Source organism: Antedon mediterranea, chromosome 6, assembly GCF_964355755.1.
Source record: "Antedon mediterranea chromosome 6, ecAntMedi1.1, whole genome shotgun sequence".
NCBI classification, from domain to species: domain Eukaryota; kingdom Metazoa; phylum Echinodermata; class Crinoidea; order Comatulida; family Antedonidae; genus Antedon; species Antedon mediterranea.
The window spans coordinates 15,798,678-15,820,717 of NC_092675.1; the positions used below are offsets into that span (position 1 = coordinate 15,798,678).

General features: G+C 34.9%; 1 protein-coding gene across 1 annotated transcript; it reads left to right on the forward strand.

Annotated features, from left to right (window-relative positions):
• The first annotated feature begins 126 nt into the window (after window positions 1-126).
• Window positions 127-19,086, forward strand: LOC140052440 (proton channel OtopLc-like). Its single transcript, XM_072098052.1, has 5 exons — window positions 127-203; window positions 891-1,147; window positions 1,917-2,097; window positions 17,537-17,634; window positions 18,001-19,086. The coding sequence occupies exons 1-5, from the start codon at window positions 127-129 to the stop codon at window positions 18,849-18,851; spliced, it is 1,464 nt and encodes a 487-aa protein (XP_071954153.1). The 3' UTR covers window positions 18,852-19,086.
• Window positions 19,087-22,040: the final 2,954 nt, after the last annotated feature.

Sequence of the window (22,040 nt, forward strand, 5' to 3'; positions counted from 1 at the left end):
ATGTTTCTCAATTGAAACAACCCATTTTAAAGTATAAATAAAATACAAAAAACTTGGAAAACAAATTTAATAACGCACGTGTGTCGTACTTGCAGTAGCCTACATTTCTTCAGATCGAGAGAAAAAATGGAATTGACTTCAGAGGTCAGCAACATAGAGCAGACTGAATCCACTCCGTTGATACAAACAAGAAGACCAGAGAGGTATGATATTCACGTTTTTAAACAATTATTAGAAATATTTCAATTTTCGACCACTGACGGCCTAGATGAGTTGTCTAGTCGGGTGAAATTTAAACATGTTTAATGGTCTGCCGACGACCTAAAACTACGCCCGAAGCTATCTCAAGACGTGTGTAGGCCTATGCGGGGAAGTTCGGACGTCCTTCTTCTCAACCCCCTGTATTCCTTCGGTGACTTCTAGGTGACGACACATCCATCACGTTACAAATTGAAAGTTCCATGATATGATATGAATAATGTTATAGACGGCCTCCATATTCAGCCATTATCACCTTATCTAAAATCAGTAGGACTATTGCTAGTATTCTTGTCATGCGTAAATCAATTCATAAGTTTAAGCAACGTATGTTGAGTCATGGTGGCAAAGTATCGTTTTAATTTGTATGCTCCTAGATTAAAAAATGTGTTGGATTAATCATTTATGTGATATGGTGTGGTTTATTTTTTAATCTCCACTAAAGCTTTGTCTACACTATCAAACTAGTTTGAAAAAAAAATGTTATGTTCCCAATGGTAGTGATATTCCCAAATATGGTAGTGATAGTGATAGTGTAGACAGAGCTTAAACAATACGTTTGATTTAAGTTTAGAAACTCCTTGAAGTGCTGGTTTGAAGAAAGTTAACTTTATAATTATTTTGTACTTTAGATTCCACGTGAGTTCACTGCTGAGTGTTATGTACGGTATGGTCATCTATCTCTTAGCAATCGTCATAATGACGGCATTTCTGTCTAGCTTAAGAGAAAATACTAATTACGTGACTGCTGACGCATTTAACTCATATACCATCGCACTGTACGTTATCGCTATTCCTTGTGTTATCGGAGACATTGTGTACCTTAGAGCTAATGCACTGGCACCCACTGATACAGAGATGAGCATGGCAAGCAGTCTTCATGTTAAAGGTTAGAATTATTAGGCTTCCGCACTCTACGAATGCTTTATTTATTTTTTTTATTGTATTTATTTTTTGCTTTCAGAGAGGACCGTATATAGATTGTGCAATACAATACTTGGGTTGTTTTTTTTTGCAAGAAAGTGTTGCATATCGGAGACTATGCAACAAGTCAATCCTAATAATGTGTCTTCTGGTGGTGTGCTCATCACAATCCGCCCCCACCTGTATTTGTTTCACTCACAAAGAGCAATAGTACTTTAATATCGACTTTATTGGTCGACTGTACAGTAATATTTGAATCAAATCAAAAAGATGAGGCACTGAGAGTCAATCCAATCAGACCGGTAGGATCTCAGAATTATGCATTCATTCATCAGTGGAAAATTATTTCCATTTATCATATACTGTATTATGTTTGCATTCATACATATAGTATACAAAAACAGATAAATATAACAAAAACTATTAAAAGTGTCACATCAGTCTCGTACGGATAACTGACAAGCATTCACTGCCCGAATGGCAGGTGGATAAAGTTAATGCGAAACCTATTTGTACGTGAAATGATGGACCGCAAAATGGTGTGGCATGCAAAACAGTTCCAGTTAGTTCCTATCATAAGCTTGGTTCTCACAGAATTTAACGACTTTAGTGCAACGCAAGAATTGACCACCAACCTTGCGTTGCGTCCAAGTGGGAACCATGCCTTAATTGGTGACAACATATTATTTCTTCTTATCTGTACCATTAGTCATTTATCAAATTTCATACTCTAGGTGGGATTGTGACATTTGGTTTTATTAGTATTCTGATGGCATTCATTGAAATACGGTTGTGGACAAACGAAATCATTTTTGTAACTGGCAGTGGTATGAAAATCATTTTCATTTTAGTCGAGATGATCTACCTGATCAACTACTCGAGTGTTTCGGTGAAACGATGGAGTGGCTTAAGACGGTAATGTATACGGCCAATACTATACTTTAATAACAGAACATACTTTAGAAATAAAAACAGAATATGCATGCAGTTAACGTGCACAACTTGGAATGCTCTCTATTTACTGTCTGCATAATTTCTTTTGATATGTTTGCGTCACCGTTCTGTACGTAATTATACTACAGGGTTGGGTAGGTTTGGCCAGTATGCGTACCTTTTTATGGCCAGTGGGCGTCCCGGATATTGCGCAATATGGCCAGCGGGCGTCCAATTATTGCGCAATATGTTTTCAATGGCAGCGTCCGCGCGCTCCATACGTGTGAAAAATACGTACAATGCGACAGAGAGGGCGTTATATTTACATTTTCCGCGCGAGAGATGCCAGCCGGTCAGCGATTTTTTTTTTCCGTACGAGAGTTCCTCCACCGGTTCGTTTCGGATTCAATCGACTCTTCGGTAAGCCACTGATGCGTGACAGCAACCACAAGACAAAACGTGAGCAGCTTTTTTGCACGAGTGACAGATTTATACATACTAGAGGCCTAATACTATACTCACTGTAAATCTGGGGCGGATCCAGAGGGGGGGTCCACGGGGTCCGGACCCCCCCTAAATTTTAAGGGTGCCCTTTTTTTAGAGGTTCAATATTTTATTCGTGTGACATATTTGTGTGTATATTAGTATGCACAGAGTAAGCTACACTAACCCCAAAAATAAAAACAGAAATTTATCACAATGAGCGCGATGTTAAGTTACGGCGGCCGATCAAAGAGCATTGTGAGAGGTGGTGATGCGTGATGATCTCTACTTAAACTTCTAAAAATAGATCGTTTCGCATACTACAGAGGGCGCATGTAAACTTTTTACGATTCAACTCCGCGTAGGTACGTTACCATGCGCGCTCTGTCATTGACGCGATTATTTGTCCATTGGTAAACACATTTTTATGTATTATTATTCTGAAAATAATTGAACTGTAAACATAATTCTTTTGAGTATTTGTTTATTTACATATCATTCCATCAGATCAACTATTTTTTATTTCCATTACATCCAACCAAACATGTAAAAAATGTAGTTAAAATATCGTACTATCTACCGCGTACGACCATACGCGGTAGATTGTTTACTCAAAAATCATCGAACGGTCCTTACACTATACTATTCAACCTTGTTTTTGTAGTTGAGCCTCTCATGACCTGGGATTTGTTTGTCTTCCTACGCCAAGATAATATAGTTCTACAAGCCATGTGCTTTTTTCTCTGAGAAATATTTATTATAAGTGCCAAAAAAATGTTTTTTTCTCGATATGAAGCCTTTATTATTCAAATCTTTTAAAGAAAAATCACACATACCATAAAGAAGGTTCATTTATTTCATTTTTGAAACAAAAAAAAAACCACCATTTTGTGATATGATGTCATTGTAAGCCAATCAAAGCTGAGCTTTCCCGCGATCGGCGGCAGAGCTCACGGTTGAATGATTTTGGAATCTGGCTATTTTGGATTGGTGGACACGAATTACCCACAGCGGAATGTTTTCTCTCGCGCGCGTGTACCAAGAAGTCACGTGATCTCTCTGTACTGAACGGTACTCTACACAAATTTAGAGCAATGAATTTGTACCCAATGAATTTGTACGAATTCCGTTAAATAAACAACTCTATATATTTTATAAACATTTAAAGGGGGGTTCCGGGTTTAAAATGAATAGTAAAAAATGTAAAATATATTTGTTTGTCTCTTGAACGGTAAAAGTTTCAATTTATATAAGCGCCCAGTGAAGCAGAACGAAGGCTGTGAAATGAGGCCAGATTGCAAGTGCAGCTACGGCGATATGACACTGTGTTTACAGAATAGGAAATTCGTGAAATGGTCAATGTTCCGACGACTCGTTATCATTAACCATATCAATTACTTTTGTGAAATTATACTTATCTAATGTAATTTTAGTCGGTCTTCCCATTTATAAAGTCAATTTTCTATGAAAATTCATCAAAACAGTGAAAAATTAGATATGTTTGCACTTTACGTTTGCCGATTTTCGCACTGACTTAGGGAAAGCCTTCAAAATCAATGAAGCGTAACGTATGCATTCCTGCTGAGCGAGGAGAGCGAGACGACGATACACGTGCTCTACCTGCCCATGCCTGGCATGTCACGTGATAAGCAGATACAGTATACAATACCAAACTGGTTGGGTCGAGTATACCCCGTCTATAATCACAACATGAACGATGTACAGTAGGTATTTGGTTGAAGGTCGACTCGACATACCGGAATGGTATAGATAATATAGCTCGAATGAGAGAGTTGGAATATTTGTAAACATAAGTATATTGCTAATTTTAACAAGCCTATAATACTTTATTAAAAGGCCTGGTAGTATCAATTCGCATATAGGGTCTACTACACTAGCTAGCTCAATTTTTAACTGGGCCGAATCGGCTAGGTCTCCTTCCTACTACCTGGTCTACTTGCTTGATGCAGTATCTGCTTTTTTGGAGAGTAAACTAGGCCTATTTTAGGCCTACTTTTAGACGATCGGGACACCATACGTGCGGACGGCGATCGTACCTTTTTTGCCTCAATATTTACAGCCGATTTTGTAGAATGTTTAGGTTTAGATTGTTTAGGAGTTTGGTTGATAGGATAGGTTTGGAATCCACCGAGTTTTATTATTATGGGCCAATCGTTTAGTAGGCTAGCTAGGCCCATGATGGGCCCCAATGTTTTAACGTAGCCATCGTGGCATGGAATCCCTAGTCAGAATGGCTCTCACCCATGAAAACAAATGATTTAGGCTAGGCCTAGCCTAGTACGTGAAGCCGATAATACGATCTGTACTATTCGAGGTATAAAAATAGTATATAATTTAAGACTCCGTAATCTTTACTAAATGTTGTATTTATGTCAAATAAATATATGCTACTACTGTTATTATTACACTTTAGGCCTAGCTTAGAAAATCTACAAAAAATGTATTTCACAATGATCGGGTACGTGGTTGTCGTTTGACAGGGGAGAGAGATTTGAAGTTAACAAACACAACGTACAAAATGACGTCGCGAGTTTGGAATCCACTGATGACGTGGTTTTGTGAATATCTCATGAATATTAATGAGCTTCCCTAAGCTGCTGAAAAACAGACTTTCCATGAATTTACCCTAAAATGTATATGAAATAAATTTTTTTAAATTTCTCGTTATTACTTCTTCATTCTGACATGTCTATATTGTTATGATATTTTTTATTTAATAAATAAACGATATTTAAAAGCAATTTTAAACCCAGAATCCCCCTTTAATAACATATTTTATTGATATTTCCAATGTTGATATATAAAAGAAATTACTATAAAACGTAATTATATGTAATTATTTTAGCGAAAAATTGCGCAATTTGTTTACAACGTTCGTGGCTAAAAACGATCATTTTCGGCAATGTTTTAGACCCTATATTTCGAAAACTACAAGTCAGATTTTCGTAATTCTTTCTTTATTGGAATATTGAAACAAAATACCAACAGATAATGTTTAAATTGGTTGAAAAATAACAACTTTTAATTTTGCATCGTTATCCCTGCTAATAAAGTGTCATTTCCGGCGAACTAGAAAGGTGCCATTTATCATGGATTTTGCGTGCGAGAGTGCCATTTCCGGCCATCTAAGTGTGTCCTGTAACAAAATTCGCTTCGCCACAACCCCCACCATGGGGGGGCTGTGGCTCAAATACTCAATATCTGATGTGCCCTTTTTATCGGCGGATCCCCCCTCTCAAAAATGTCTGGATCCGCCCCAGTAAATAAAATAATAAATATTAATAGTAGTTCTGAACGTCATTGTAATAATAATAATAGGCCTAGAAATTTAATAATATAATACTGTCTAGGCAGCCACAAACCAATGTAGTACCATCAAATTCACAAACAGTAACACACACACAGCAGCAGCACTTTGTTGGTCGTCGATCACAAGCAAGGCCTAGCTAGCCTAGCCCTACGTACGTGTGCTTCAATGTAGTACATTTCCATCTACATTACTATTTTTTATTTTAATAAAATGAAGTAGTAGGTTAGAAATTATATGTACAGAAGTAACACTAACAGATGTTTTTATCAAGAAAATTACAATTTTCTTCAGTCAGGTTTTTAAGTGTAACATTTGAAAAATTGTATACATATAGGCCTAGGTATCAATTAGTATTAGTAACATGTATTCTTGTAAGTTGTAATGTATAGAAACACATGCTTGCTTATAAAGCGTTTAATATTGTGTTAATTTAATAATTATTGATATCTTGGCCGGTGGAAATTTTGAATTAAAATGAACAATTTTTTTTTTAAATTTATTTCAGAAACCATAATAAAAAAAATTAAATCAAGAATATGGAATACAGAAAACCGATCTTCATGACAAGATGATAGTATCACAATAAATTATAAGCTTCCTGGAAAATGTGTTACAGTATTATTAAATGTATTTGTACTATTGCAGTCGTGTCAGTACCGTAATTGAATGTTTTTTACTTTGCATGTATTTTTTATGATTTTCCAAATTACATATACACATAATAAACAATAATATTAGTTGTAGGCCTATAACTTAATTAAAACTCCAAAATTGCCTATATTAAAAGTCTGAAATCTTTATTTTTCAAGATTGGGGATAATTAATAATACGTACACCTTTAACGTAAAATTTCCATTACCTTACAATATAAATACTGTATTAATTTAATAATATTATTTTAAAAGGTATAAAAAACATACACTGTGCATAGGAATTCCTACTGTACATAACCATTTTAAATTCAAAAGTATACCTTGCATAGGCTTACACAAGCTTGGCTAGGCTAGCCATGGGCTAGCTACAATAATACCATAAACGATAAGAAAAGAGCCTCTCTTTTCGTGACAAAAGGTCAATATGCTATTGGGTTCTTAATGTAATTACTAAGTAGGCCTAGTATTTATTAATTAATTAATGTCATCAAAACTCGTATTAGATTCATATACTATTAATTATGAGAGCCTGTGTGAAAGTATTAGCTCGCGGTTTGTAAATGTAAAATTGTCTTATATTGTCACGCATCAGTGAGCTGACTTTACCGAATACCGAAGAGAGTCGATTGAGTCCGAAACGAACCGATGGAGGAACTCCCGTACGGAAAAAAAAATCGCGGCCGGTCAGGTACTATTATTATTTAGCAGAAAAAAAAATTAAATAATGTGAACTTTCATTTAAAATGTTTTTTGATTGACATTATAATAGTTAAAACTATTAATAATTATTGTTATTAATTAGGCCCTAAAATACAGTAGTATAATTTACTAAATCAGTTTAACTTAGGCTAGCCTGCTCTGAACAGATAGATTGGATTTTAGAGGCCTCAGTTCAGGCTTGCCCTACTTGCAAATTCTGTATATATAAAATTAATTATGTATATAGCGCCATCTGTCGCATTGTACGAATTTCACACGCACGGAGCGGACGCTGCCATTGAACAAATATTATGCAATAATTGGACCCCCGCTGGCTGGCCATATTGCGCAATTTCCGGGACGCCCGCTGTAGTAGAGCAGTTAACGCCATGAAAATAGCCAAGTTGTGCACTTTATTACCAAAGCATGAAACTTGCCACAAAGTTTCTTTGATGTATATAGATTCAAAATATCGGGGGGTGCCAAGTGTCCAACGTCCGGTATGGCGGCCATTTTGAAATCAAGATGGCCGCCATACAAACAAAAAGTGTTCATATCTTGGCAACTATAAACAGTAGAGACTTGATTCTGGTGTTAAATTGTTCACAAACCACATATTTCTATTTGCTCTAATGAAAGGTTTCGTCCAAAAGTGACCGGAAATGACGTTTTTCCAGTTTGACCTTTGACCTCTTATCTGTATATCTCAGTAAACTACTGATCATTTTCAATCGATTTTGGTATCATTTTGTTCAGAATAGAGACATTTATATTTGTAGTAATGAAACATTTTCACAAAATGACTGGAAATACAATTTATAACCTTTGACATATATAATTATGTGAACATACTGTATGTGGTTTACATTGGTATAAATGCACCTAATTTTTTTAACGAAATAAATGACACGGAATTATAATTCTGAATTTTTAACTTTTGATGTGATAGGATAGGCATAAAGTATGACAGATCACTGAGCTCATCTATGCCGACTTGTTTGCTAAACTGTGATGTGTCAATCGTTAGATAAAAGTTTTGGTCCTCTCTCCTTCATCTTTTCTTTTTTTTTGTAATGTATTATACCATATGGACAATTGTCTGAAATAAAAGTTGAATTGAATTGTTAGATGCCATTTTGAAATATTTATGATGTAAAGTAGCATTCTTTCGTTGGCCTCTTTAATGTTGCATATGAGACAAGTTCGGAAAGTTCTCATTTTCATGAGTTAAGAGAATACCGTCTTTCAAAGTACTTACTACAAACAACTTATCCTGCATTTGTGCAGTAGACCTACTTTCATTAGTCAGAAACTCAGATAATTTGATCTTGTTCATTTTCGTTGCATCTAAAAAAATGTACTCCATTTTTATGCTGTAAACCTTTCATCTGAATCCTTTTCCTCGATTTTCTCTAGTCATTGATTTTTTAGCAAAATCCGAACCAAATCAATTCGTAAAAGACATCTCAATATAATTATTCAATTCAATTAGTGACATGGACCTACAATATACTGTTCTGTACAAGACCTTTTTAGGCATCCACCTGTGGACTTTCACTTTAAAGGTCTTGGTCTCCTAATCATACAAGAAACAATGTCTGATTTAATCAATCAAAGTAGTGGGTTCAGACAAAGAAGGGGGTGTAAGACCATCCACAGACAAAGAAGGGGTTGTAAGACCATCCACATACAAATAAGAGGGTATAAGACCATCCACAGACAAAGAAGGGGGTGTAACACCATCCAGAGACAAAGAAGGGGGTGTAAGACCATCCACAGACAAAGAAGGGGGTATAAGACCATCCAGACAAAAAAAGGGGTGTAATGCCATCTACAGACAAAGGGGGTGTAGGACCGTCCACAGACAAAGAAGGGGTGTAAGGCCATCCACTGACAAAAAAAGGGGTATAGGACCGTCCACAGTTAAAGAAGGGGGTGTAAGACTATCCACTGACAAAGAAAGGGGTATAGGACCACTTACAGACAAAGAAGAGGGTATAAGACCATCTACAGACAAAGAAGAAGGTATAAGACCATCCACAGACAAAGAAGGGGAGGTAAGACCATCCACAGACAAAAAACGGGGTATAAGACCATCCACAGACAAAGAAGGGGGTATAAGACCATCCACAGACAAAGAAGGGGTGTAAGACCATCCACACACAAAGAAAGGGGTGTAAGACCATCCACATACAAAAATGGGGTGTAATACCATCAACGGACAAAAAAGGGGTGTAATACCATCAACAGACAAAGAAGTGGGTATAAGATCATCCACAGGCATAGAAGGGGGTATAAGACCGTCCACAGAAAAAGAAAAAAATAAAGGGGTGTAAGACCAGTAGGCGTATCCAGGATTTTGAAGTTGGGGGGGGGGGGGGGCGGGAATTGCCAATTTGCCGACAAAATTGGTGTCATTATCTGTACATACACGACGTCTCTGATCAATATATGTTCTAGGATTACATAGTCATATTGTCTTATATGGGATAATGATGCAAAATTAAAACCAAACCAACATTATCTGTTAGTATGTTGTATTCATATTACAATAAAGAAAGAATTAGGAAAATCTGATTTGTAGTTTTCGAAATATAGGGTCTAAAACATCGCCGAAAATGATCGTTTTTAGCCACGAAAGAAGTAAACAATTTGCGGCCTCAGTCAACAATTCTAATAACTACGCCATTTTTGGTTAAAATAATTACATATAATTACGTTTTTTAGTAATTTATTTTATATATCACCATTGGAAATATCAATAAAACATGTTATTAAATGCTTATAAAATATATAAAGTTGTTTACTTAACGGAATTCGGACAAATTCATTGCTCTAACTTTGTGCAGTGGGACAGCCAGTCGACAAATCGTGTCAAATTTCGACTCGGAGAGGGCGCCCTGCTTTTCTAATTTAGTTCAAAATGGCTAAATTTTAGGGTGTTGGAAAAACACAATATTTGTAAATTTAGTTGATTATCGGAAAAATGTTGTTAGTGAAATAAATTCATAAATGGTTTTAATATATTGTCATGTAAAATTAAATGTATTTGAACAAAACGATAATCTGTAATTTAACGGCAAAATCAACCAATGTCTTTTTTCCGAAATTGAACCCTAGAAAATCATTAAAATAAAATATTTAGAAAAATTGAACAGTCCTGAATTTAAAATCCCTGTTAGAAAAATTAATAATCTACAGAATACGATATTAAGATACAAAATTCGGTGGTTGGGATGCAGCTCCGACTATTCTAACTAAAGGTACCACTATTTGTTCCATCGAAAACTAGCGAAACCGCCATTTTGTAAACACATCGTCATCGTGTTTATGAATTTATTTATAGCGAACGATATACGCGATGTTTATAATTGTCCGCGTATAAGAATTCATATAAATAAATACATTCCAATACAACGTATATTATTACTTGTTTGTTTATCACAGTAAACATTTTAGTTGAGGAATATTTATCATAACTATTATAATAGCTTTTATACGAGTCCGAGGCCTAGCCCTATTAGCGAGCGATTGTTCCAGGGGTGGAAAGTCACTTAGTGACGTTGTGATCGGGCGCGTCGGGCCTAGCTAATATTAATAATATGACCTGAAATAAGCGGCTAACAAGAACTGTTATATACTTGCTTACAATTGTTTTGTTATTGATGAACAAACAAGCAATTAGATTGAATAACAAATTATTTATTCATTTTTTTTGGGGTAAAAACATGTACAAAGTAGGCCTACGGGCCTAGTACTGTATAATATAAATTAATAGTAATATTAAACTAATACAGTATTAATAAAATATAAAATAGGCCTAACATACAATAAATATTCAATTTTTAAGGTCTACCACATGACAATAACATAATTTACAGAGTATAGTGTAGTAGGTTTGCATTCAACATAAATATTTGTATTGTAATTCATCTAAATCCTCTGCAACATACATATATATTTGTAATTCAACATTTTGTTTTAAATAATTAAATTATAGTTTGGGTATGACAATGTCGGTAGGTACCGGTGTCATCTTTTTATCCACTTCACTCTTGAAGTCACAAAGACAAAGAACTCTGCATCATCAACGATTCCTGAAAGTGTCAGAAAAAATAATAAATATTATTTTAAAAAAATGTTAATGTCTGGTTGTATATATAATTATAATATTATATGATGACATAAAAGTAAGGCAAATGGAAGCTGTATTTTATTAATTAAATTACAGTATTTACTATTATTATTTATATAATCTAGGCCTACTAGTAGCCTAGCTAGGCATCTATTGAGCCTAATAAATCAAATAATAAATGAAAAATAAAATAATAATATTAATACTGATTGAAAAAAAGTATTTTTTGGGGGGGATCAGATCACCAGGCTAGGCCGGCCAGGACCAATGATACTCGTAATCAGTACAACTTAACGACTATCGGATCAGCATCAACACAGTACCAACACACTTCTCGCTATCGCCTATACTGACACACGTGTCTCGCGTTGCCGAAACCACGCTCACAGCTAGAAAATGTACCTACCTTTCGAGGCCTGAGAATACACCAACACATTTTGAACAGGATAGAAATATATCATACTCGATTAAACTAATATTATTCTTGATAAAACAATTGATTACAATTTTTTTAATTTGTTGGGATGCACCTCCGACTATTCAGAAAATGGACAACAAAACAGTAATCAAATGTATTGTATTAGCTTCGGTTTCTTTGAAGAAAACCGATTGGTTATTCAATTATACTTATTAGGAAATGCTTTTACCATAATAGGTAATGTTGGGCGGTTCTTAAATATTCATGAGAGCTTAAAATAAAACAGCACTTATTTGCTAGGCGACGAAAAATCGTGGTTTCAGTTTTCAACGATAGGTGGCGCTTCAAAATCGTCAATGCGGAAGTAAGTCGATTTTACACGATTTAACGGTCAAAACGCGAAGTGGCTTTCCCACCAAAGATCGTATAGCGCCACGTAGTGGCGCAAGATATGGAACTGACGCTCGAAAAATGATAATTCCATGGGCAGCCATTCCGGCAAGCGGATTACCCAGTAGGCAATGCGACACGCCACCAAATCAATGTAAACAAATAGGATTTACATCTACGCGATAAACAGTACGACTTTATTTTATCTTTCGCGTCAAAATGAAAGAACATCTAGGCTAGGCCTATATAAAATTCGATTATATAAATTTACTCCATTTGATATTACAATTACATATGCGTATATCACTGTCCAACCTCAAACGGCTACAGAATAAACACTGACTGTATGGAGGACGAATTTTGTAGGCAGTCGGTTGAGGCATAGTTATAAATAGTGTCGCGGGGCGCAGCGCGATGCTACGCACTTCACGCCCAAGGTCGGCCGCGTTTGGCCTAGGCTGGGATGATGGCTTAGTTTTATGTGCGAGAGAAGCATATTTTGGAGATGAATTGTAATAATTGCTAAATATATTGTCCAAAACTGTTTTTTTAATTTAAAAAAAAAAATTAATGGGGCAGGGGGATGTTCTTTCCCCTGTTCGCACCCTCTCTTTCTATTTTGTGTGCTTCAGGCCTACAAAGTTATTTCATTGCAAGGGGAATTTTACTACGATCTGCCACAACTGTAGTATACTGTACATAAATTACTAGATACAAAAACAATTGTTACATTTTTTTAATTTCAAAAAAGTAAAAGTATTAAATATTAATTTTAAAAATTCATAATCATAATTTGTTCTTTTCAACCCACTTTTATTAGCTCAACTTTCAATATTACAGACAGGATTAAAATGCAATAAAAATACTGAAAAATCTCACTTTATACAATATTAATAAATAATGATGGAATAATTAAATACACTCAATAAATAAATTACGGATGTATGGTTTTAGCCTTCTTAAATACAAGGAAAATTCTATTATTTGGATTTCTTGTATTACAAAAGAAGCCAATAGGCCTAAACAACAGTACTGATAATAACTTAATTCTGGTTATTTCCTTTCACTTTAAAGTATGAGGTGTGTGAAAATAGTGAGTTTATTTGTAATCCCATAGGATACTGCTCCTTTTCAAGAATCAAAAATATAAACTTTTATTACTATTATTACTATTGGCCTTTGTATTTAATTCTTGTGTAAAATACCACTTTGCACTCAATCATCTATCTTCTCAATTTTACAGTATGATGACAGACATCTTTCTGAAATAGGGAAAAATATATCATTAAATTATTTGGTCACTTTTCGAACTGTTACATAATCATTTGATTACTTATGTTATTATAGTATTTTAAAATACTATACATTTTTAAATTCAAAACAAAAGTCAATAGCCTACTATTTATTAATATTGTAAGTATTCAAAAATGTTTACATTAATTAACTAAATATTTTTCAAATAAAGATGAAGAACAAAATAAATATGAGGATCAAATTTATAATTTAAATTTATTAAATAAAAAAAAACAAACAATAACATCCTCACGATTTTTTATTTCATTACATTTAATTATTTCTGTTAATGTTATTATTAATAAAACGCTATATTGTCTTGTACATTTTTATTAAAAACTCCTAATTCCCGAACAGCTTCAGTTTTTTTTCTTAATCTTCCATCCATCCAAGCCTTGTTTGATCCATCTATCAAGACGCCAATCAATATCATTCATCCTCCCAGACTTTTTTTTTATTAATCATACTAACTAAACTAGGCCTAGTATTAGGCATTAAATATGCCTAGGCCTACTACTATCTAGGCCCTAGATCGGATTGCGCAGAAACGCCTGCCTGAACTAAATTTAAACAACAATTTAATAATTTTGTTAATGTTTACTAACAAAAAAATATATATTCTAAAAACTTACCACTACAATTTACCCAATACAACACGAGAAAACTTCCCGAACAAACAATAACACGTCACACGTGGATGTGGTTCAATGGTTTATTATACACTTCCGGGGTATGTGATCGCGTAACTTGCTTGCCGGAATGGCTGCCCATGGAATTTCACTCATGCGCAGTGTATAAGAGATAGGACTTCCCTATCTTGCGCCACTTCGTGGCGCTATAGTATCTTTGTTTCCCACTGTGTGTAGTAACGATCAGAGAGATTCATGGTACACACGCGCGAGAGAAAACATTCCGCTGCGGGTGATTCGCATCCACCAATCAAATCAGCTAGAATCCTAAATCATTCAACCGTGAGCAATGCCAATCGCGAGAAAGCTCAGCTTTGATTGGCTTACGATGACATCATATCACAAAATGGTGGTTTTGTAGTTCACATCCACGTCAACTAGTGATAATGGGAAATTAAGTGTTCCGAGAGCCTTTTTAATTTAAAAGTTAGCCAGAGCCTTTTTCGATAGGCTATAAATAGAAAGTTACCGAACATTTCGAGCGACGCGAGTTCCGACTTCCGTATTTTATAGGCTGTCTAAATTTCCTTTTTAACTCGTTTATATTAAATTATATTGCTGTTTAATTGATTTCTGTGTATTAGGAATATTTATATTCAACAAAAACCACAACAGTACCAATTTTTGTTGATTATGGATTCATTTATTCGAATTCTAAGATAAACGTCTAAGCCAAGTGTAAGCGTAAACAAAGCGAGTCATACGACGAAAACAAGAAAGTGAAAACTAACTAGTTTGTTAAAATAGTTAACATTAATTTGGAATTTTTAAATGAAATTCTGAAAACGGTATAATATAGTCTTATATGTATTTTCTAAGATTTCCAAAAATAAGCTTGGTGTTATTTTTCAAACAAATTCTATAAGGAGTTGAATATAGGTCTGTTTTAAGCGAAAGCACGGTGCGCGTAGGCCTAGGGAGACGCGGCAGGGCTGGAATAATCGTTTTCTTAGGCGAAGAGAATGAGGAAAGATGCGCTTCATCATTGGCCCCTCGATTGTTATTCTTGTTAAGTGGCTGATTCATAATCTTAAAATATGAGGGCAAAGGGCTTATAAATTTTGAAATAAAGTGTTGAACTTTCATTTTTCTTAAAATTATTAAGAAGTGGGTGGGGGGACTTTTTTATGGTATATGTGCTTTTTCTTTAAAAAATTTTGAATAATAAAGGCCTCATATCGAGAAAAAAAACCAGGTTTTTGGCACTTATAATAAATATATCTTAGACAAAAAAGCACATGGCATGTGGAACTATAATCTCTTAGCGTAGGAAGACATACAAATCCCAGGTCATGAGAGGCTCAACTGCATGTAATGCAAAAACAAGGTTTTAGGGTAAGGTCAAAGACTTTTGAGTAAACAATCTACCGCGTACGGCCGTACGTACGTGCTACACATTTTTTACGTCTTTCGTTAGATGTAATGAAAATAAAAAATAGTTGATCTGAAGGGATCAATGATGATATGATATGTAAATAAACAAACACTCAACAGAATTATGTTTACAGTTCAATTATTGTCAGAATAAATAGTTTATTTTTTCCCCCGGCACCTTTGTTTGCCGACGGCCGCGATGATGTGCCGACGGAAACGAAATCAGGGGGACCCGGGCCCCCCGGCCCCCTACTGGATACGCCACTGTGTAAGACCATCCACAGACAAAGAAGGGGGTGTAGGACCGTCCACAGACAAAGAAGGGGGTGTAAGACCATCCACTGACAAAGAAAGGGGTATAGGACCACTTACAGACAAAGAAGGGCTATAAGACCATCCACAGACAAAAAAAGGGGTATAAGACCATCCACAGACAAAGAAGGAGTGTAAGACCATCCACACACAAAGAAAGGGGTGTAAGACCATCCACATACAAAAAAGGGGTGTAATACCATCAACGGACAAAGAAGGGGTGTAATACCATCAACAGACAAAGAAGTGGGTATAATATAAGATCATCCACAGGCACAGAAGGGGGTATAAGACCGTCCATAGAAAAAGAAAGGGGTGTAAGACCATCCACAGACAAAGAAGGGGGTGTAGGACCGTCCACAGACAAAGAAGGGGGTGTAAGACCATCCACTGACAAAGAAAGGGGTATAGGACCACTTACAGACAAAGAAGGGCTATAAGACCATCCACAGACAAAAAAAGGGGGTATAAGACCATCCACAGACAAAGAAGTGGGTATAAGACCATCCACAGACAAAGAATGGGGTATAAGACCATCTACAGACAAAGAAGGAGGGTTAGGACCATATTAACCGAGGAAGCATACAAAATAAGATGCAATCAAAATAGGCCTACCACTTGGAAAACAATAAATTGTAGAATAACTGAGGCTTAATTGTTGAAATATAAAGGGTTCTTTGTAAGGTCTTTAATAATATATTGATATAAACACGATCATCATACTATTCATTTGACATGTCAAATACAGTCTCTATCTCGAAAAGAAGCTCATACTATCACCTTTTCGTGGTTTTACGGTATTCCATAACATGTATATTATTTCCTCTGTCAAACTATGAAAACTTTTAGCGAATCAGAAGGTGCCAACATCATTGAATTAATGGTACCACCAAACACAATGTTTACTAATTTTATGTACTATATACAATTTAAGTCCATTAATCATTTAATATAATTACGCCTATCAGGTCAACGTTCAAAATTAGGTACATTTAAGACCAACAAAACCACATACAGTTTATTCACATAATTAAAAATCAATAAATTAATGTCAAAGGTCATAAATTGTATTTCCGGTAATTTTATGTGAAAATGTTTCATTACTACAAATATAAATGTATTTATTCTGAACAAAATGACACCAAAATCGATTGAAAATGACCAGTAGTTACAGAGATATAAAAATACGAGGTCAAAGGTCAAACTGTAAGAAACTTCATTTTCGGTCATTTTTTGACGAAACTTTTCATTAGAGCAAATAGAAATATATAGTTTGTGAACAATTTGAGACCAGAATTAAGTCTCTAATGTGTATAGTTGCCAAGATATGAACATTTTTTGTTTTTATGGTGGCCATTTTGAAATCAAGATGGCCGCCATACCGGACGTTGGACACTTGGCACCCTCCGATATTTTGAATCTATATACATTAAAGAGACTTTTTGCCAAGTTTCATGCTTTGGTAATAAAATGCACAGCTCATGTCATTAACTGCTCTACTAATACTGGCCATAAAAAGGTACGCATACTGGCCAAACCTACCCAACCCGTATCTAATTATACAAAACGGCACCCGTGTACTGCGGCACCTTTTACTTGTAAAAAGTAAATTAAGCAATATAAAAGAACATTATATCTTTTTAGATTTGGATTGATGCATGTCATGATTACAAATTTCAAAGATATTACAACGAGTATAATTATTAAGAGCTGTGACATAGGATTTCAAACTAGTGATTACCGTAAGCTCAAAACTGCTATTTATAATACAATCGTTACATAACACTGTAGGTTACTTCGATGCGACTTTGAAACCGCGTAAACTTTCCAATTCTTCTTAGTTATTGCATGCAAGGTGAGTTTCTCTCTTTTGTATGGTTGCTGTACAATCGTCGTATTTCACAGGGACTAAAATAAAAAAAAACACCAGAATATTGTAACGTATAGCAATTCGGACAAGGATCCCAGTTCTACAACACTTTTTTATTATTATTTTATTAACGTAGGCTAAGCAGATCTTTATCACGATCGTTTTTTCCTTATTGTTACTTCCGGCGGAGGCCGCAACTCTAACTTGCTCTTGTTTCTTTATATGTTCTTTGTTTAAGGTAATACGTCGCTGGCAGTAAGATGGAAGTCAATTGAGCCTTATCTAGAAGTATGTAGAATACAGTACTACTTTATAGCTACTGCCATGCTGGCCATTATGTGGCATAGTATTGGAAAAGAACAGTTACTTCGACAAGTTAGGACAAAGGACAATAATGTTAATTATTCAACTTGGAATACGAGCATTGCTGTTGTTCTGGGGTTTGGTGTCATAATATTAACAATTGCTTCTATCTTTATATCGTCGGGAACTGATATCCAGAATTATTATTATTGGATCAGAATTATATTGAATATCATAACATTGTTTTCAGTCACCGTGCTGTTTGTCGTCTCTAGACGTCGCTATGGAGTTTTTCAACAGTATACTTTCCCATTTCAACTGGATGAACTCATAATCGAGCTTTGCCTTGTGTTTTTGATTTTGCAAGAGATGTACTCAGTTCTCAGTGTGATTGTAGAGATATGGTGCTCCAATATGCAGTATATAGCATTGACAGTCTGCGATCGGATCTTCACCGACGCCAAAGTGGTTATACAAAGCTTACTAATAGTTCAGAGCTTACGATTTAAAGTAACTGTTCCAACTGCCCACTGGTACAAATCCATGTTGCTTTTCCTGTCGATGTCCAACCTAGCCTGGTGGATCATCACAATGACGGAACTGAAGAACGACCAACATATCTACGGGATACAGAAACAGTTTTATGGCAAAAATGCATATGACCTGATTCATGGTATCACAGGCCCATTCGTTGTGTTCTATTACTACCAATCGAGTGTTTGCTTCTTTGAAATGTGGATGACAAATAACCGTCGGATAATTACTGTAAAAGTATCAACCGATTAAAATAATTACTTTGGAACGCATTACACATATACACGCGTGGTAGGCTACATAATTCAATACATTAGTATAGTCAGGTATAGAAAACTTTACCAAACCATTTTTCATAAACTCCGAGTTTGAACAAAACAAAAATGTTCTTAAAACTAGTCTCTGTTACTGAAGTTTTTGCTCACCAGAATCACAGTACAAAGACTTTGATTTGATTCACAATCTCAAGTTGACAAACTAGTTTTTAGTCGCGTGGAAGCGACTCTATAGTTCACTATGTCGGTCGGTCGGTCTGTCTGTCTGTCTGTCGGTCTGTCTGTCGGTCTGTCGGTCTGTCTGTCTGTCTGTCTGTCGGTCCGGTATCACTATGCGTTTTATCGCTTTATGACCTTATCTTGATATCAGTTTAATCTAGCTAAGTCAATTTTTCACAGAATATTCCTTATGGCCAGGAATCGATGTGGTTATGTTTTCACGGTGCGCAATAAAAAATTACGCGGTCTACGCACGATTTAACGAAATCACGTTTGTAATCATATCTTAACAACCATGAATCACAATTAAATAAAATTTGGTACTCATAAATTTCAGGGCATAAATCATCATATTATGGCAATACAATTACGTGCGTAGCGCATGTAACGCATGCGTACGCGCGCTTAAAATTTACAAAATTTATTTTCGATGAAATAAGAGTACGTTTCAGGCAATTTTAAGCGTTTACAAAATTGCCATGAGTGCGCAGATTTTTGCGCGCGCACTGCGCGTTAAATGTTATTGCGCACGCTTTTTACCCGATTTCTGTTTTTTTGACTTACTTTTCAACTTGAAATTACGTTATACGAGCACGTCAAAAGTGACAGGCTACGCACGTGTAAATTAAAAAAATATAAATGTTTTTAAACATTTCAACATTTTTAAACATGTTCAGTAATTTCGGTCAGTATAGTTCACTATGTCGGTCGGTCCGTCTGTCTGTTTGTCTGTCGGTCCGGTATCACTATGCATTGTAGCACGCGACTTAATGGCTGTTGGTCTTGTTCTTAGTACACTCTACCAAACTTTAGTTTGGCAAGAAAAGTTCTCCTAAGTTTGTTTGTGTAGACCAGTTGAAAAACTAATTTGCAGAAGTTAGGTAGTGAACCTTCTTCTTTGATTTGATTCACAATCTCAAGTTGACAAACTAGTTTTTCTTAGTACACTACCAAACTTTAGTTTGGCAAGAAAAGTTCTCCTAAGTTTGTGTAGACAAGTTGAAAAACTAATTTGCAGAAGTTAGGTAGTGAACCTTCTTAACAAACTAGTTTGCCGAGAAAGGAAGCAAGTCTGATCCAAATAACTATCGTCCAATCTCCATCCTTCCCTTTTTTTCAAAGGTTCTTGAAAAGATTATTTATAACCGCGTTTATGATTTTATAAGCAGGCACAACATTCTTTATAATAAACAATTCGGATTTAGGAAAAACTATTCCACGTCTTTTGCGTTAATTGATTTAACCAACAACATTATTGATGCAATTCAAAACAATTCTTTTCCCTCTGGCCTGTTTATTGACCTTTCAAAAGCGTTTGATACTATTGACCATCACATTTTAATTTCAAAACTTTCAAATTATGGTATCCGTGGTGTTGCTCTTAAACTTTTAAACAATTACTTATCAAATAGATTTCAATGTACTTCTGTTAACAATCATACCTCTGATCTTAAGCCCATTACCTGTGGTGTTCCCCAAGGATCCTTGCTTGGCCCTCTTTTATTTCTAATTTACATCAATGATTTACCAAACGCCTCAGATATCCTTACTTTTTATCTTTATGCAGATGACACGACTTTATTCTATAAAAGTGTTAACTTTGAATCAATTTTTCATACTTTTAACCAAGAATTAATTAATATCAATGATTACTTTAATGTGAATAAACTTTCAATAAACCTAAATAAATGCAACTTTATGTTGTTTCGAATACGTCACCAAAAACTGACCAGCGAGTCTCATAAAATTCTGATTGGTGATCAAGTAATTCCCCATGTTAAGCAAACCAAATTCTTAGGTGTTTTAATTGACCAAGAGCTAAATTTAAAAAATCATATAAAAGAAATTGAATTAAAAATTTCTAAAAACATTGGCATACTTTATCGTCTTTCTTCCTTTTTACCGTCTCAAATTTTATGCAATATTTACTGTTCCTTTATTCTGCCTTTTATTAGTTACTGTAACATTGTATGGGCCAATAATTACCCCTCAAATCTTAATAAAATACACGTCCTTCAGAAGAAAGCTGTTCGTCTTATTTCAGGTAACTCACGTCTTGCCCATTCTAATATCCTTTTTTATAACCTTAAACTCTTAACTGTGCACGATATCAATAAACTCCAACAATGCATTTTCGTCTATGAACATATTAATTCCAAACTGCCTTCAAATTGTTCCTGTAATTTTTTAACTAACTCTGAAATCCATTCGTATAACACAAGAGCATCACGGGATCTTCATCTTCCTCAACCTAAACTAACTAAAATGAAACATAATATTCGCTATAGTGGTTCTAAACTATTCAATAATCTACCTCCAGTAATTTCATCATCGTCCTCTAGCAAAATGTTCTCTTTTAAACTTAAAGATTATCTTATTTCAAATTATAACTAATTGTTTTCTCTATTTTGTAATATTGTTTAACTTTTGAAACTTTTCCAAATTGCTTCCTTTTCTGTTGGTGTCTGTGATGTATGTGTGTGTATGTGCAGTTATGTTTACATTTATATATAAGTATATAATCTTACATGTCTTCCCAATATACAAGTTTTCAGTTGGATTTTTTTTCTTCCAATTGATAGATAACTTTCTTGGGGTTTTTGCCTCTTTCATTTTCAACTGAATCAGCTTTTTTATACATTATGATTTACTTTATTATAACTCTAAAAAAAAATAAAAAATATATCAGAAATTATAATGTTTTACTTAAATATGAATATGAAAGAAATAAATGTTTATTTGAACTTGAAATAGCAGTCTTTGGGTGCTCCCAATAAAGCGATCCTCAAGGTATACGGTCTCCAGTAACTAGTCCAGACAGCAGGAATCACAAATTTTGGGAAATAGTTTCTGCATTTTGCAAAGTTGGTCGTGACTGGTCTACACTATACTAGTAAACTTTTTTTTTTTATGAACTCAGAGTTTGCTCACGTTTGCAAACTAAAGG

Coding starts and splice junctions, on each gene's coding strand:
- LOC140052440 (XM_072098052.1), top strand. CDS start 127: ATGGAATTGACTTCAGAGGTCAGCAACATAGAGCAGACTGAATCCACT. Junction 204..890: donor CAAACAAGAAGACCAGAGAG/GTATGATATTCA, acceptor TTTGTACTTTAG/ATTCCACGTGAGTTCACTGC. Junction 1,148..1,916: donor AAGCAGTCTTCATGTTAAAG/GTTAGAATTATT, acceptor TTCATACTCTAG/GTGGGATTGTGACATTTGGT.